Raw genomic sequence first — 18,179 nt, forward strand, 5'->3', positions numbered from 1 at the left:
GCACGGTGAAGTGGAAAGGCCATAGCTGATGGTCTCCTTTCATGCCACAGTCCGTGCCTTTAGACCTAACTGTTGGCTTAACTGGAGAATACAGGCAAGGCTCATTCTGGATTCGAGGCACAGGACCTTGGTCATGAGTGACGTGCTCCCAGAAGACAAAAACCGGGGAGGAGGGTGTAGAAGGAGGGGCCCGTGATGAGGGTGAGGCTCTGTTCCATAAGCCCTTCCCACAGTCCTTGCAAAAGGGCTGAAACTGTGAAAACCTACGTGGAGGCATCAGCGTCCACTTCCTCTCCTCCAAAGACAGAGAATTCTCTACTTTCCCAGACAACCTGTTTCATTTTTTACAGTCCTTCCTGTTGGCAAGATCTTCTCCATACTGAAAGTAAAACCGCTGACCCAATCTTCTGAACTGAGTAAACATCTAAGCGACATGGAACAGCAGAAGGCCAAGCAAGAGAAATGGACAAAATAAACTTTTCCTTAAAAAAATGCTTGTACAGCCTGCTTCCACGCTAGATTCCCAGACAGAGGATGTTACAGTTCTGACTCGGCCAAGGGCTCAGAGACGCTGGCAAATCTCCCCAGTTTCTGCTCCCCAGCAGACTCACATGTTCTAATTTTCGGGCTTTTGGAGCCCCCTCAGGACGGGCACTGAGGGTGGGGTCAGATGCTCTAGACTCCACGTCTTTTGCCTCCATGCAGATGGCCCTTACTCTGTTGTTCCAGAGGGGCTTCCACCTAAGATTACACGTGAACAAAGGATTCCCAGCAAAAAGTGCTTGCCAACCACTGACTGGAAGGATCCCTTTGTTCTTTGGGCCCTGAGCAGTGTGTGAAGTTGTTAGAGAGGCGGCTGTGGACCCCAGCACACGGGGAAGAGATAGCCCCCCAACTCCTGCAGGAATGGAGCCCCTTTCATTCAGCAGGAAAGGGCTCCTGAGCTTGATGGGAGAATGACAGGGTAGGTAGCCACACCTGAGCTGCCTGCAGGCCCTGCAAAGAGAAGACTTTATAACAGAGTTGACTTTGCCCCCTCTATGTCCCTCTCGGGATGATGGCCAGGCTTCCTGCCGCCCATTCATTGATCCCAAGCAACTTCCTTCCTGCCTTCACTGACAGTCATGAGCTCTGTGAGTGTGACTCCAGGGCTGGTGCAGTCAGCCTCTCTTCTCACTGTAAAGTGACATGGACAATGCTAGGTGCCCTGCCACCTTCTGGGATTACTCTGAGAGTCTGTTGAGATGTTGGCTGTCAAGGAGTCATGAAAGTTTGACAGACATGCAGATGTAAGGTGATACTCTTACATCTGCCGCCAGCATTCAGCTCAGAAAGGAAGGAAGAGAAGAAGAATGAGTGCACTCTGAGTGTGGCAGGTGGTGGCTGGGGAGACACCTGGTGCCTTTCCTTCTCTCCTTCCACTTTCCTATGATCCCTCCCTCCCTTCCATGAGCCCCGTGTGTACCGGGCCCTTCTGCTCCAATGACATGACTGCAGTTTGAATATGTAGGCGAGGCCATTCACACCTCTGACAACCCAACACCTCCTGGTGATCACTTCTTGCTCTCTCATTCCCCTGGGCTGGAAATTTCCTCTCTCCCTAAGAGAGGCTGGTTAAGACAGGGTTAACAGTGTTTGGAGTAGCTGTATCTTAGGGCTAGTATAAGCTTCATGCATTTTTACAGCTCATCTTCCCAAAACAAACAAACAAAAGCCCCAAAACTGTTTGTGTATCACAATGAATTTCTCAATAAAAGTTGAAGGTTGCTAATAAGACTATTTAATTGGCCTGGGTTTGTCCATGCTTGGTCCTAATCATGATTTTTTCTTCCCAGGAACTGAAGCATCTCATCCTTGAAGCAGCTGATGGATTTCTGTTTGTAGTGGCGGCTGAGACGGGGAGAGTGATTTATGTGTCTGACTCCGTTACCCCCGTGCTGAACCAGCCCCAGTCAGAGTGGTTTGGGAGCACCCTCTATGAACAGGTGCATCCTGACGATGTGGAGAAGCTGAGAGAGCAGCTGTGCACCTCAGAAAACTCAATGACAGGTCAGTGTAGCTCTCTCTCTCTCTCTCAAAACTTTTCCCTGGAGAAAAATTTCTTTCATTAAACATATCAGGAAGCTGGAGGTCAGAAAAAATTGCCTGCAGGTGAGGGATGTATTTGACTTAGCTTGTGTAATAGCTTCATTCATCCTGTAATGTTTTAAAACTTCATTTTTAATACATCATTTTTTTCCTATATTTTACCTGCAATTAGGGCATGTCGCCCCTAGGAAGCGCTCTTGACACATTAGTCACAACCACATGGCTCTGAAATGAGGGTTATGCCTCAAGTGCATGATTATTTGTGAACCTGATTATAGGCACTGATTTCCCAGACCTTACTTACCAGAAATGAAATTTCTCATTGAGACGTTTAAATACAGTCAGCTCTGCTCTAACCCAAAATGCATGTCATAAAAATCACTGCAGTAAACAGAATCATGAAACAAAACCCACAGGGCTTAGTGGGAGAAAGTGGGCTGGGAACACAACACTCAAAAATTTGTCAGTGACAGGTAAGAACAAAACTAGGAACCTGATAAAAATGGGAGCACGGCTTGACACATTCGATGGTTAAGAAATTTATAAATATCACCATAAATATGACACTTGGCCTTGAAACTGACTTGAAGTTTACTTATGGAAGCAAGCCTCAGAAGGGCTGCCACTTGGGTGTTCCTGTGAAATGGTGCAAGGACAGTCATGTGAAATCAGGCAGAAATCAAAAACTGTAACACCAGATGTTGGACAGGTTATGGCTCATAACACACACGGTAAATTGAGGCGGCTGCTGTGTGCCTGAGTGTGTGCATTTTGTGAATTCCTATGTGGCTGAGTTCAGCTGGGTGCAGTTTTCTGTGTTCATCTAGTATGTCTTGCAGATGAAATCATGCATAAGCAAACACAAAATTCACATTCTGCTCAAATTGTCCCCCAGTGGATCAGTGGCACTGGAACAGATTTGCGTTTTCAAAACAAGCGTTATAGTAGAGCTGACTTATACCGTGATGCTTGCATTCCACTTTATGATAGATCTGTTTGTGCGGTGGTGGTCCTCCTGCCACACTGAGAGCCACTGGATTCTCATCCACTCCTGTGTCTGCCTGCAGAGCCTTACTCGGTGCTTGGCATGCAGTAGGCATTCAGCAGAAGCCTGGTGAGCAAATGAGGCAGTGCTTTGCTCATTGTAGTGGTCTGCTAGGGCTGCCGTAACAAAATACCACAGACTGAGTGGCTTAAACAACTGACATTGATTTTCTCACAGTTTTGGAGGCTGAAAGTCCAAGATCAAGGTGTTGACAGGTTTGGTTTCTGGTGAGACCTCTCTCCCAGGCCTGTAGACGGCCGCCTTCTCACTCTGTGCTCACATGGACTTTCCTCTGTGTCCACACATCTGTGGTGTCTCTCCCTGTTTATTTATTTATTTTTGGCTGCGTTGGGTCTTCGTTGCTGCGTGCGGGCTTTCTCTAGTTGCGGCGAGCAGGGGCAGCTCTTCGTTGTGGTGCGCAGGCTTCTCATTGCAGTGGCTTCTCTTGTTGCGGAGCACGGGGTCTAGGTGCATGGGCTCAGTAGTTGTGGCTTGCAGGTTGTAGAGTGCAGGCTCAGTAGTTGTGGCGCACAGGCTTAGTTGCTTCACGGCATGTGGGATCTTCCTGGACCAGGGCTTGAACCTGTGTCCCCTGCATTGGCAGGCTGATTCTTAACCACTGCTCCACCAGGGAAGTCCCACTCCCTCTTTCTTCTTATAGGGACACCAGGCCTACTGGATTAGGGCCATACTCTTTTGACTTTATATGACTTTATTCACCTCCTTAAAGGCCCTGTGTCCAAATACAGTCACATTCTGAGGTTCTGGGGGGCTAGAATTTCAAGATATCAATTTAGGGGGGACATAGTCCAGTCCATAACACCTATGATAAGACTGAATCAGATGTTGTCAAAAGTGACAGCAGTACCACTGTTTCTGAACGATAATAGTCATCGTCTCAGTGTTGGTTATCAATGATACGTGAAAAGGAGGGAGAAGATAAAGGATTAAGGTGTGAGGACAGAGCCTACATTGTGCTTATCTCGTGTCTCCTGAAATGGTGACACGTGACCGTACTTGTAAAACAACGGCGCTGAAACAGACGCAAAGAAAGACGTGCTCTGCCATCCCCCAGCCCGGGGTGAATTAGAGAACTCCCTGTAGAAATCGTTGGGAACACACCTTGTAAAGTTAGATATCTGGGAGGGATGTGAAAGGGAAATAAAGCAGCCGGGAAGTGTTGGTTTGACAGCTGAAATCACCTTCTGTGGAAAGAGCTGTCTTTTTCCAGACTTCAGTGTTTGAACACAGGATGTGGCTTTTTGAAACCAGTCAGGAGACCCAGCTGGGGCAGTTGGTGGGGGAAGTGATGGTCAAGGGCAGGTCAGGCTCTGGGTCAAGGGTTTAGCCAGCGGGCTCACCAGAGTTGGGTGGACACTTCTGTCTGTGGGAAGTCTTAATGTGTCTGGCAATGTTTAAAGGGGCAGAGTGAACCACATTTGGACAGAAATGTCCCTGGAGTGGACCCTGGATGGTGGCCTTGGCATCCTTCACCTCCAAAAAGTTCCTTGTGCTCTTTCGTGGCTTTTTTTCTTTTTCCTTTCCTCTCTTCCTTCCTTTCTTTCTTCCTCCCTTCCTCCCTCCCTCCCTTCCTTCCTTCCTCTCCTTTTTTTCTTTTTTTTTTCTAAGAACGCTGAACACGAGATCCCTCCTTACTCCATTTTAAAGTGCACGTTACTGCATCCTTAACTATAGGTACGGTATTGAAAGCAGATCTCTAGAACGTACTCATCTTGCGTAACTGAAACTTTATACCCATTAAGCACAAACTCCCCATTTCCCCTGCCCCCCAGCCCCTGGTAACCACCATTCCCCTCTCTGCCTCGATGAGTTGGACCACTTGAGGCACCTCGTATAAGAGGAATCAGGCAGTATTTGTCCTTCTGTGACTGGCTCATTTCACTTAGCGTACTGTCATCTAGGTCCAAACCTATTGTCGCAAATGGTAGGACTAACTTCTTCAAGGCTGGATAATGTTCCATTGTATGTATAGACCACATTTTCTTTATCCATTCATCTGTCGATGGGCATTTGGACTGTTTCTGTATCTTGGCTATCGTGAACAATGCTGCAGTGGACGTGGGAGTGCAGATAGCTCTTTGAGATCCTGCTTGCAGTCCTTTTGGATATACACTATAGCCAGCAGTGGGGCTGCTCCCAGGCAGGGTTGATTCTCACCCAGGCTCTCCTCATATAACAAAAAAGGTGTTTACTAGAAGCTCTAAGTTTATGTTCTACTAGCTTTGCAACACCAGCAGAAGCTGTTAGCCTTCCCAGTACTTCCAGCAGATGTCCCAGGATTGGCTCTCTTGGACCAGCTTGGGACACCTGCTCTGCCCTATTCCAGTGGCTTGGGAGTCTGAGCCAGGATGTGAGGCCAGCTTCTCCATCCAGGGCACTTGGACCCAAGAAGTGGGGAGATGTGATTTCCCAGAGGAAATTAGCGCAGTCACTAAAAGTTGGCCCTGGCTGGGAGAGCCAGGCTCTGGGCGTTAGAAGTGATGCCCATGGGGAAGGATGGGCGTTCTCCTGGAGAACGGGGAGCACCTTCTCCTCTTACTGGGAATGCTGGGGATATTGGGGTTAAAGGATTCTGAGCTGAAGATGGAGCCAGTGTCAGGTATGAAGGAGGGCAGTGATGAGGTAAAAGTTTGATGGAGGGAGGGGCTGCAGAAATAATTACTGTGGGTCTTGGAGTGACCTGAGCCCCAGCTTACTGTGTGGAAGGAGAGGAACCAAGGAGAGGCCCAGGCTTTCTAGATGGTGGCAGAGCCTCTGACTATAACTGGATGTGCCCAAGGGGTGGGGTCAGAGGGCAAGCAGCACAGAGACCTGCCCAGCAGAGTGCAGAGAGAGCGAGTCCTTCTCTGTATCTTCCATGATCTATCCCAAGACCCCACCCACTCACCACCACTCTGGAAAGCGCTGATCCTGGCGAGCAGAAACTGGAAACGCCTTGTCAGTGACACTGTGCTGCGCAGGAAGTGCCTGGTGGCCCCGGCTGGGAAGTGGACGTGGAAGAGGATAACCCGTGGCCTCGTCAAGACTAGGTTTATTTGGCCCATTTCCCCACTCTGCTCTTCTGTGGCTCTGTATCTGCTTGACTCTTCCTTCATTCAGAGAATTGGGTCAGCCTTTTGGTTCAGTATAGGGAAGAACTTTGCAATAGTTAGAACTGTCCAAAGGCACAAAGAGTGTAAAGCCAAGTTTGGATTAACCTTCCTTCCTTCCTTCCTTCCTTCCTTCCTTCCTTCCTTCCTTCCTTCCTTCCTTCCGTCCTCCCTCCCTCTCTTCCTTCCTTTCTTTTCTTTCCTTCTTTCCTCTTTCCCCTTCTTTCTTTATCCAGTCACTACTTTTTAAAAATCATTGGGGACTTCCCTGGTGGCGCAGTGGTTAAGACTCTGTGCTCCCAACGCAGGGGGCCCGGGTTCGCTCCCTGTTCAGGGAACTAGATCCCACATGCATGCCGCAACTAAGAGTTTGCATGCCATAACTAAGGACCCTGCCTGCCGCAACCAAGACCTGGTGAACCAAATAAATAAGTAAATAAATACTTTTTAAAAAAATCATTTATTCATTCATTCAACCATTACCTGTTTTGCATGGCCATAGAAAGGTCATTTGGGATGCAGCCTCTCCTTCCCAATCACCGACAGGAGTTTCCAGCTGTTGTTGAATGAATGGACCCCCATTTCTTAATTGTTCCAAATTATTTGTGATAGTTTGGGGAGAGCCCCAGCCAGGTCGGTCCCTGAGGCCTTTGGCTGGAAAGCTCCAGTGCGTGATTCACATGTCCCAATCAGCTGTGATTAAGCTTCCCTATCTCCCCGAGAGCTTCGCTGAAGTCCAGAGATACTTTCAGCCTTGGATCACAGGATTTGGCCGGGCCGCGGTCTGGGCACAGATAGCAGCTCACCAGGAAGCCGTGCTCAGCCAGCTCTGCCGGCTGACCTGTCATCACGCTGTTTCTGGGAGAGGTTAAAGATGCTGCATCTGCTGTGCAGTCTCCCTGCTCGTCCGCGAGAGGGGACGCCTTTGGGACCCATCGCACGTTTTGCTTTTATTTTCTCACTCAACCCTAACAGGGAACTATTAATAACTATAACAAACTCTCTTACATTCTGATAGCACGTTTTTACCACTTTAGTGGATATGAACCCAGGCTGCACCTGCATCTCCTAAGAGCATCTTAGAAATCACAGGCCCCCTGGGCCTAGACTCAAGAGCTACCTTTTAATGAGATCCCCAAGGGATTTATATGCACATTCTAGATTGAGAAGCCCTGAACTAAAGAATTTAGCAAGTTGTGGTTGGGGTCTTGCAGCTGCTGGGGTCGGAGACATCTTTCGACTGCTGGGGCCGGCAGGAAGCGGTGGGATCGGCCCCAGCAACCTCTGCTGCCCGTCTTGGATTTGCCCAGCTCTCGGGCCCGAGGCCAGGCCTTTGGGGAGAGCAGCTGGAGGAGCAGCCCTTGGAGGCTTGATGCCCAGGGCACTGGCTGGCCAGGCAGGGGCACGAGCATACACAGAGCAGCCCGCAGCCCTGGGACCTCGCTCTGCAGTCCACACATGGCAGACTCTCCACCAGGGTCAGGAGGAGGTTTGCAGGGTCGGCAGTTGGCATCCTCCCCTGCAGAAGAGGAGGAGAGCAAGGAGCTGAGGGGGGGCTCACACCGCGCCCTCGCGGACCCTCTGGAGCAGAAGCAAACTAGTTACGCGTGGCACCGCAGAGGACAGCAGGCCCGCCTGGGAAAAGAGCTGACGGCAGTCAGCATTCAGCCTCACCCACCCAAGGCAGCTGGGCCTCCGTCGTAACACTTTGCAAAGGAGGGCAAGGACGAAACTGTGTTGGACTCAGCCACGCAGCTGGGTCCTTCCGGGAAGAATATCAGGCCAATAATTGGTCCCCCAGGGGTCCCATGAAGTCCACCCCTGTGATATCAGCTCTGGAAAAATATAGTCTGTTTCCAAATGTCAGTCATGAAGGTAACTTCATGAAAACCATACTTGCAAATCTATAGCTTATTTTCTTTGGAATAGCCACACTTAGTCCTTGGACTAACGCCAGACTCTGAACTCCTAAACACATTCATCAGTCCCTTTCTTGCCATATTAGGTAACGTAGATAGATGTGCCCCCCCCCCAAAAAAATCCCTATTTTATCTGAGTCAACTATTAACACTGTTATTGGGTTTCTGCTGAAATAGAAATAAAGTGTTTTAGTGGCAAGCAAAGCATGTTTATTTGATTCAGGCTCCTTAGAAATTGCCCAGTTGTGTAGTAAACACTTAGGCCACCGGAAACAGCGTTTAGAGTTGGGTCGCCAGGGGTGCTCGGTGAATGCACGTGAGAGCGCAATCGGAGAATCACGAGCTGGTTGGTTTCATGTCTTCCTAGTGACTTTTCCACTAGAAACCGCAACCTACTTAGATCTGTTATCCCAGATGTTTCTCTGGCGCCAGTTCAGTTCTTTCTTATTGTTAAATATTTATACAACCTGCCTTGTTTTGCTTTGCTACATACATAGCATGTTGTTGCTGATGAGCTGTTTGTGTTTTTCTCACATATTTTATGTTGGAAGATATCTCATGAATCCGGACAGATTTCCAGCTTGGGTTGCTGGGTTCATTATCACTCTGGTGTCACCGCGGATAAAGGAGTTGGGCATTGTTTTCACACACGTCGCAGATTGTGGCTGGACGGCCAGCTTCCCTGCCATCAGGGAGAGCAGAGAGAGCTCACCCCAGCCTGTGTGTGTGCTCACCAGGGCGGCTGAGGGGTGAGATGGGGTGGGCACGGGGGCTGAGGGGAGACCCCTGGGGGTCGTGGAAGCATCCCTACGCTTGGAGTCAGATGGGCCTGGTGACTGTTCGGTTCATGGCCCTTTATTTTGTGTGAATGACTTAATCTCCCCGGGCTAAGTTTCCTCACCTGTAGATGCAGACAATAATATGCCCCCTACAGGACTGCGTTGAAGCATGCACGACAGGACATATGGGATAGTATTAATGATTGTGTTTGAGAATTGTGGAGATTTCATTCACTTTTTTTTTTTTTGCGGTACGCGGGCCTCTCACTGTTGGGGCCCCTCCCGCTGCGGAGCACAGGCTCCGGACGCGCAGGCTCAGCGGCCATGGCTCACGGGCCCAGCCGCTCCGCGGCATGTGGGATCTTCCCGGACCGGGGCACTAACCCGCGTCCCCTGCATTGGCAGGCGGACTCTCAACCACTGCGCCACCAGGGAAGCCCTCATTCACTTTTAAATAACTGAAAATTATATTTAAACACTGATGTGGATCAGTGGTTTTCCAAACTATCTGTCTTGCTTGCTTTATTTCTCTTCTTACCCCTATAAAACCTGTCTTAGGATTTTGGCACTGTTGACAAGGGAAGGTGGGTAGACTTTGACCTTTCTGAGTTTTGCCCAGTTATGAAAGGATGGCTTCCCCCTCCCACCCTGTGCTTGAGATCCCCCATCACACATTCCGGAGGAGGAGAGGGGTTGCAGAAGTGCTTACTCTCTTTCTCTCTTTGTTCTGTTGGTTCATTCATTCATTCATTCATTCATCCAGCACATATTTATTGAGTACTAACTCACTTTGTGCTGAGTGTTGGGGATATAGTGGTGAACAAAACTGACGCAGTCTGGCTCTCCTGGAGGTTAAAGTTTAGTGGGGAAGAGAGACAGCAAAGAAATAATCACATGTAACACACACAACACACCATGACAAGTGTTAAGGAGGAAAAGTCCAGCAGGGGCGTGGAGAACAAATAACATAGGACCTGGCTCATCTGGGCAGGTTGGAGTGGGCTCTTGTGAGTGAATGAGGCTTAGTGACATCTGGGAGCTAAATGTTACCCGAGGAGACGGTGGAGAGTGAGGAGAGTGTATGCTCAGTCCCAGAGCAGTAAGTACCCAGACCACTGCAGGTTTTCAACCAGAGGAGTCCCGGGATCCATGGTGCTTGTGAGAAGCTCACTCCGGCTACAGAGTGGAGAACATGCTGTGTGGGAGCCAGCCTGGGTGGGGGGAGTCAAGGTAACGAGGGTGTGGGAATTATCCTGGGGCGGTGATGCAGACGGGGGTTAGGATGGTGTCTTAGTTTCCTTGAGATGCAGTCACAAATTACCACAAACTGGGCAGCTTAAAACAACAGGAATTTACTCTCTCACAGTTCTGGAGGTCAGAAGTCCAGAATCGAGATGTCAGCAGGGTCGAGTCCTCCTGTAGGCTCTGGGGCAGACTCTCTCAGCTTCCGATGGTGGCCAGCAATCCCTGACGTTCCTTGACTTGTAGACACATCATTCCCATCTCTGCCTTCTCATCACATGGCGTGTGTGTCTCTGTGTCCAGTTCCCTCTTCTCACAAGGATGCCAGATGTACTGAATTAGGAGCCACCCTGATAGAGTATGACCTCATCTTAACTTGGTTATAGCTGCAAAGACCCTATTTCCAAATAGTGTCACAGTCACAAGTTCTGGGTAGATGTGCATTCTGTGGACCTACCATTCAAGCCAGTACAGGAGGCGCAGGGGAGTCGGAGATTCAAGACATGTTTAGGCAGCAAAACCAACAGGGGGAGATGATCCACTGACCCTAGTTCTGTCTCTACCCAAATTATGTTTTAAAAGCTGATGATCTAGGGCCTTTGGTGACCTTTTGTTGCTGCCTGGATTGTCACTGACAAGTTTCTTCCACCAGAAGTGAGTTGGACTGGGGAGAGCTGGAGGTACCCCCTCAATGGCCCCGACGTGTCATGTTGAATCAAGTCACAAAGCTCATCCCCTCCTGTCATGCGTTTGCACCCCAGTGGAGCGCTTTGGACCCATCAGCCTACTTTCATGATCAACTTGGCTACAGTGCAGAATGTGCTCAGTGTACAGTGCTGGGAAGCAAAGAGACTCAGTGGGAAGCGAAGAGACTCAGTGTTGTTCCTCGTGTATAACTGTGGGTCACCCTGCAGCGTGAGTCGACAGTGTCACGACCCCACGACTGGGTCTTGCAGCCCAGTGGGTGGGGTGGAGTTTGCGTGCCCCTCCCCCAACTATGCATGGCGCTCCTTCAGATCTGAGCCTCAGCAGAGGTAGGGCTGTGCTCTCCCAGTTCCTCTCCTTCCTGCTCCCCACCCCCCGCTTCACTTCCTTCTGGCTGGACCTGCTGACGCTCGCCCCCATCCATCTGAAGGAGGGGGAAGCCTGCCCGAAGGCAGGATACAGAGCAGCCTCTCAGAGCTGGTGGGGCCTGGCATTCAGTCACCCCTCCTGACTGGGATGGGCAGTCTCATTCCTGCCTCTCACGCTCCCTCCAGCTCCTAGCCTGGGCTTCCGTCTCTCTCTGCCTGCCCTCGTTCTGACCTGATTCACTGCGTGATATCTGAGTCCCGCCCACCGCCCCCTGTCTTGGGCCAGACCTGCCACTTTGCACTGTCTTCACGGACAGAGCAGAGCCAGCCACAGTCCAGAGCCAGGGCCAAGGCCGTGTGGTGCTGAGAGCGCTGGAAGGTCGCCGCGGCTGAGCGCGGGCTCAGACGGGGAGAGAGCAGGGGTCCAGGTCAGGGGTCCAGGTCAGGGCCTGAAGCTAGAGAGGGAGCTGGGCGATGCTAGGATGGCCGAGGGCAGGGAACAAGCAGGGCACATCCGAGAGGGGAGGTGGAGTTTGTCCTCCAGCTTGGGCCATGTTCTGCTGTGACACAGACCTGGACTGCTCGGGCCTGTCTCTGCCAGTCTTCAAGGTACAGAATCAGTTTCCAGATGTAGGACTTAGACCGTCGGTGCAGCCACAGTGCCTGCGTTTCCTGAGGCTTCCTTTGGAGTCAGACCCTGCAGCTAGGGTAGGGCACCCATCCCCTCACCAGACCCAGACTCTTTTCTCTTCCTGTCCTTGCCTCCCCTTGTCTCAGGACCTGTCCTGCGTTGTCCGGAGTAACAGCTTGTTGGGAAAGGGTCCAAAACTTAAGTGTGCCCAGCTTTACAAGTCTGCAAGAGGCCTGCCTAGGAATGGCCCTGAATGATTGGGTTTTCCATTCATCATGGAGCACACCTCTGCAAGAGAAGTTACGGAGAGGCGCACAGACTCCTGCACAGAGGGGCTTCCAGGAAGGCAGGGAGACATCCAGGGATGCAGGTGAAACAGCCACCGCTGGGAGTGTTGTGTTCATTGTATTTATGTACAGCCAAGTGGATTCTCCCCTCTGGTGTTAGAGAACCAGCCGCTTCCCCTTCAAGTGAGAGCCTCCCTGGGTGAATCGAGGGAGCCCTCGGCCTCTGCCCAGGCTGTGCCATTGCTCAGTTGGGCAGCCAGGTTTGAGAAGAGAGGGGAGCAGGGCCGCCATATCTGGGGAGAGAAGTAGTCTTTTCCCAACTAGCAAGAGCAGTGAGTCTGTCCTGAGAAAGGGGGAGCCTGAGGTTACAGTTCTTAAATAGGTCAGCATACACATTTTCCATCCCATTATAAAGGTATGTGAATTAGACTTGAGAACTTTAAATCTTGCTTCAAATGCACGCCCAGATTTAACCATATCAAAGAACCACTGGTGCGTTTCTCTGAAACGCTAAAATCACCCCCTAAAGATCTGTTCTCTACATGCTCATGTCTGTATCCTGGCTTTTCTTGAACTGAGGAACATGCAAGAGGCGCTTGAAACACAACTGCTTTGTAAATACGTTTTTTTAATTCCCAGCCCCTGACACAGTGGTTCTCAAGCTTGATACACATCAGAATTTTATCGGATGTTTTAAAAATTCTAATGTCAGGGCTTCACCACGTTTCTCTGATCTTAATTATGTTGTGGTCAAGCCCAGGCATCTATATTTGTAAGAGCAGCCCTGGTGATTCCAGTGTGAACTAGAGGTTGAGAATTGCTGTATCCTGGTGTATCCCCGCCAGATAAAACCCAATCCAGTCAAATAATACAGCCTCATCTGTTTTACACTAGGAGAGAGATTTCAGCAAGATCAAAATAACAAAGAAACAAAATGTTAAAAATGCAATCGTGTAGCAACACGATTGAAAAACGAGCAGCTTCAGCATTTTAGAACCTGTTTGCAAGAGTCTTCATTTCTTAATGAGGTATCTTTTGTCCTAAGTTTGATGCTCAAGAAATAAAGACCTTTTTTTTCCTTCCACGTATGAGAGGAAACTATAACAAAAATAATCTATAAGTAGCGTTGTTTTTAGGCAGATGAAATTATTTGGAGTTAGTTTAGGACATTTGAAAAGACACATGGAGTCATTGCTTCCTGCTGGTATGATTTCGGTTTCAGTAATATTCTCACGTGATGGTCACATTGTGTAATGCTTTGGTTAAAAATAACTTGATTGCAAAAACCCCAGCGTGATCAAGAAAATTAAAATAGTTTCCTTTGGTTTCACTAAAAAAAGAGACATATTTCCTCTGAAAGGTTGTGACTCACGCCAAATGGTTAAATAAAAATGCACACATAGCACTGACCTTTCCTGTTTATTGCTTTCTCAATAGAAGCTAATTGAGGAAAACATCTACATTCGGTTTTCCCTTTGTTTTTGTTTTTTTAACATCTTTATTGGAGTATAATTGCTTTACATTGTTGTGTTAGATGCTGCTCTATAACAAAGTGAATCAGCTATGCGTATACATATATCCCCACATCCCCTCCCTCTTGCATCTCCCTCCCACCCTCCCTATCCCACTCCTCTAGGTGGTCACAAAGCACCGAGCTGATACCCCTGTGCTATGCGGCTGCTTCCCACTAGCTATCTGTTTTACATTTGGTGGTGTGTATATGTCCATGCCACTCTCTCACTTCGTCCCAGCTTACCCTTCCCCCTCCCTGTGTCCTCAAGTCCATTCTCTACGTCTGCATCTTTATTCCTGTCCTGCCCCTGGGTTCTTCAGAACCTTTTTTTTTTTTCTTTTTTAGATTCCATACATATGTGTTAGCATACGGTATTTGTTTTTCTCTTTCTGACTTACTCACTCTGTATGACAGACTCTAGGTCCATCCACCTCACTACAAATAACTCAATTTCGTTTCTTTTTATGGCTGAGTAATATTCCATTGTATATATGTGCCACACCTTCTTTATCCATTCATCTGCTGATGGACCCTTAGGTTGCTTCCATGTCCTGGCTCTTCTTTTCTTATCCACCAGTTTTCTCAGGCTGTGATCTGACGGGTGGGTTTCAGTTCTCCCCTCTCTGGTGATGATGTAAGTTACTCTCCAATGAGTGACAGACAGTGTCATTCTCTAACCTTGAGTTGAAGGCTCATATTCTGGGGATCTAGAGTCACTAGAGCTGTGCATCGTGTGGACCTCAGAGGTCACACGGGCTGACTCTTCTCTGGATCACACAGCTCCTTCCAGAGCACGCCTCTGGAGTGGGCGCCTGGCTCCTTCTGGAATGTCCGCAGGGGCAGAGCTGACGGCCTCGGCAGACAGCCCTGTCTGCTTTGGGATAATATCCCTGTGCTCAGTCAGTTTGGTCACCCCAGCCCCTGTTCTAACCAGCACAGCTGACTTGTCTGATAGGACTGGGAGTCTGCACACACGCACACAACACACACACGTGGGGTGGCGAGTGAAGGACATGGACTTGGGAGACAGAGTCTGCCATGAGTCTGGGTCCTGGTTTCACTCTCGCCCGGCGAGGCAACCTTGAACAGAGGCCGGGTTCTCCCTGGGCCTTGGTTTCCTCCTCAGGGTTGGCGTACGGCTGGTGCCTAAGACGGTGCCTGGCCTGTGCTGCGTGCTCAGAGCTCGTGGGCATCCACTCCCTGCAGCCGGCAGCCTCGGTCTCAGGTGGAGTCCCCAGACACCACGCCTGGTTGGGGGTTCATGCACACACCTCCTAAAAGAGCCCCCGAAGAGGAATGGTGAGGGAGAGGCAGTGTGGGTCAGAGGCAGCGCCACGCCAGGTTGGGTTCAGGAGAGGTCAGCTTCAGCCTGATGCCACAGGGAGCTCGCGCCAGAGTTTGTCCCACCTGGAGGAAAGGAAGAGGGCTGTCCTTGGTCACAGACCTCAAGGGGTGCGTGTAACTCCCTGGCACCTTTAGGCCAGGCGGCTTCCAAGTGGCTCCAAGCACACGCCTCTGAGAAGATGCACGTGTGAGCCGTTAGCTGAAGCACCTCCAGCAGCTGGAAGAGGGATCTGCTGGTCAGAGATCCAGAGAACTTGGCTGGGATAATAGCAGTGGCCACGACATCCCTCGGAGTAAAGAAGCCCGAGGTGGGAGATGAGGATCCTCAGGCTTGCCCACAAAAGCAGCTGAGGTTTGTCCTGGACAGCCTGACGAAGCAAGTCTTTGGATTCCCCACTGTCCCAGCTCTCTAGCACTGGCAACAGCCAGGCCCAAGGCAGAAGCCAGCTCCCAGGGCTTGACCACTAGGTCTTCATGGATGAAGGGGAAACCTCTTCCTGGGAGGCAAATTGCATGTCTTGATTTAATCCAACAGATATCTATGATGGAGCTTTCGGTATGGCTGGGGGAAAATAGCAAACATGGTCAGACGAATATAGAATTTAAATGGTGATGTGTTCTAAGGGGAAAAAACAGGAGTCTAAACACAGTAAGAGGGGACCCCGACTCCCATGTTAGCAGTAGTGGGGAGAGTGGCACAAGGAAAGTCCTCTCTGAGGAAATGATTGTTAAGTTGGGACCTGAAGGATATGAATAGGGATTAGCAATCTGTAGGGCCTGGAGTGTCAAGAACTTCCCCAGCCATGGGACCAACACGTGAAAAGGCCCTGTGGCAGGGAAGGTACTGTCGAGTCTGGGGAGGTGAATAAGGCCATGGAGTGTGACGGGGGAAAGGCCAGGCCAGTGGCAGCCACAGAGGACCATTACGCGTTAGAATTTACTCAAAGTGCAAGAAGCAGTCCCTGAGCACGTTATCATGCTCCGATTTTCATTTTTATGCGTTTTCTGGTGCAGGGAAAGAAATGGTTTTATTTGGAATCCAAGAATGAAAGGAACTAATATATACATACTACCTGAGGTGCTCTGTGAAGTAACTTCACAAATATTTCTCATGTAATGCTCATGAGAAGCCGTTTTTGTTTTACATGTGGATATCCAATTGTTCTAGCGCCTTGTTGAAAAGACTGTCCCTTCTCCACTTAATTGCCTTTGCATCTTTGTCAAAAATCACTTATCGCTGTGTGTGTCGGTCTATTTCCGGACTCTCTATGCTGGTCTGTTGATCTCTTTGTCTGTTCATACACCAGCTCCACAGTGTCTTGATCACTGCAGCTTTCATGAAATCAGGTAGTGTTCGTCTTCCAACTTCTTCTCTAGAGTAATTTTGGTTCTTCTAGGTCCTTTGCAGTCCCATATGAATTTTAGAATCAGCTTGTCTGATCCTACAGGAAAAGTGTGATGAGATTTTGATTGAGGTTGCATCCAATCTATTGATCAATTTGGGAAGAACTGACATCTTAATATTGAATCTTCTGACTCGTGAGTACTGTCTACCTCTCCATTTATTTAGTTTCTCTTTCTTTTCTGTCAGCATTATTTTGTTATTATCATGGTACAGATCTTGCACATCTGTCAGATTTATCTCTAAGTATTTTGCATTTTTATGCTTTTGTAAATGGTATTTTTTTCATTTAAAGTTCTAATAGATGGAATATAGAAGTAGAATTGATTCTTTTTCTTGCCTGATTGCATTGTCTAGAACTTATGTGTAAAATATAATGTAGAAAAGAAGTAGTGAGAGTGGATATCTTTGTTCTTTTTATGATGATACAAAGTATTTAGTCTTTCAACATTAAGTATTATCTTAGCTTCAGTTCTTCATAGACTTGAGATTTGAGTTAAGTTATCTTCTACACAAAGTTTGCAGGGTGTTTTTATTACAAATTGATGTTGGATTTTGTCAAATACTTCTGTGGCATCCATCGTGATAATAGTATGGTTTTTCCTTTTTAGTTTGTGCATGCAATGGATTACATTGTTTGATTTTCAGAAGTAAAGCCAATCTTGCATTCCTGGGGTAAACTCTACTTGGATGTGATGTATTATACTTTTTACATATTGTTGGATTTGACTTGCTAACATTTTGTTTAAAAATGTTTATGTCCATGTTCATGAGGGATATTGGTCTGCAGGGTTTTGTTTTTTTTGGGTTTTTTTCTGGTAGTATCTTTGCTCTGCTGTCCTGTCACTTGCATTGACCCCTATGAGAAACCTGCTGTCATCTTTATCTTTGTTCTGCTTTTCTTCTCTGGCTGGTTTTAAGGTATTTCTCTTTGTCATTGGTACTGAACAATTTGATTATGATTTAGCTTAGTACAGTTTTCTTATGTTTATTATGCTTGGGGTTCATTTAGCTTCTTTGGTCTTCAGGTTTATAGTTTTCATCAAATTTATTTAAAATAGCAGCTATTCATTCTTCATATTTTTTTTCTATCTCCATCTTTCTTTCCTGTTTCAGGGACTCCAGTTACCTGTATATTAGACTGGCTGAAGTTGTTCCACAGTTCATCGATGCTCTTTTTATTTTATTATCTTTGTTTCTTTTTCTTCTTAAAAATCCTTTTATCTGTGTATTTCACCTTAAATAGTTTTTTTCTATGTCTCCAAGTTCACCACTCTTTCTTCTGTGATACCTGATTTGCTATTAATTCCATCCTGTGAATTTCTTATCTTAGACATTGTAGTTTTTGTATCCAGAATTTCAGTTTTTTCAGTGTTCAAGTTTTTACTGTCCTTTCTGATATTTCAGCTGGTGCTTTCCCTGTCCTCAGATAATCTCCTCACATGCATGTGAGGTCAAGGGGGACCCTCTACAGATCTCTGGGGTTCTCTTTGTGGACCTCTCTCCCTCCTTGTACTCTGTCCTGTGGATTCTAGCTGCTTGGTCTTCCTGGTCTGTCAGCTTGATTTCCTCAACTCAGGGAGTCCGCTGGGCTCAGCCTGGGTGCCCTGTGCCTACGGTGCAGCCTGGAGTTCTCCAGGTAGTGTGGTGGGGGACCGTAGGGCTCAACCTGTGTGTTTCCTGTCTCTCACAGATCACTGTCCTTCGCTGCCTCATGTCCAGTGTTTTGAGCACTACTGTTCTGTG

The 18,179-nt window shown here is 48.3% G+C and overlaps 1 protein-coding gene across 4 annotated transcripts in view; it reads left to right on the forward strand.

The window, feature by feature from the left end:
* ARNT2 (aryl hydrocarbon receptor nuclear translocator 2) overlaps positions 1-18,179 on the forward strand; it is a 195,872-nt gene that overhangs the window by 70,512 nt on the left and 107,181 nt on the right. For all 4 annotated transcript variants that reach the window (XM_060005327.1, XM_060005330.1, XM_060005328.1 and 1 more), the window contains exon 5: positions 1,836-2,049. In XM_060005327.1, coding sequence (XP_059861310.1) covers positions 1,836-2,049 — 214 coding nt within the window. The remainder of the gene's footprint in view (positions 1-1,835; positions 2,050-18,179) is intronic.

This window comes from Delphinus delphis, chromosome 2, assembly GCF_949987515.2.
Source record: "Delphinus delphis chromosome 2, mDelDel1.2, whole genome shotgun sequence".
NCBI classification, from domain to species: Eukaryota; Metazoa; Chordata; class Mammalia; order Artiodactyla; family Delphinidae; genus Delphinus; species Delphinus delphis.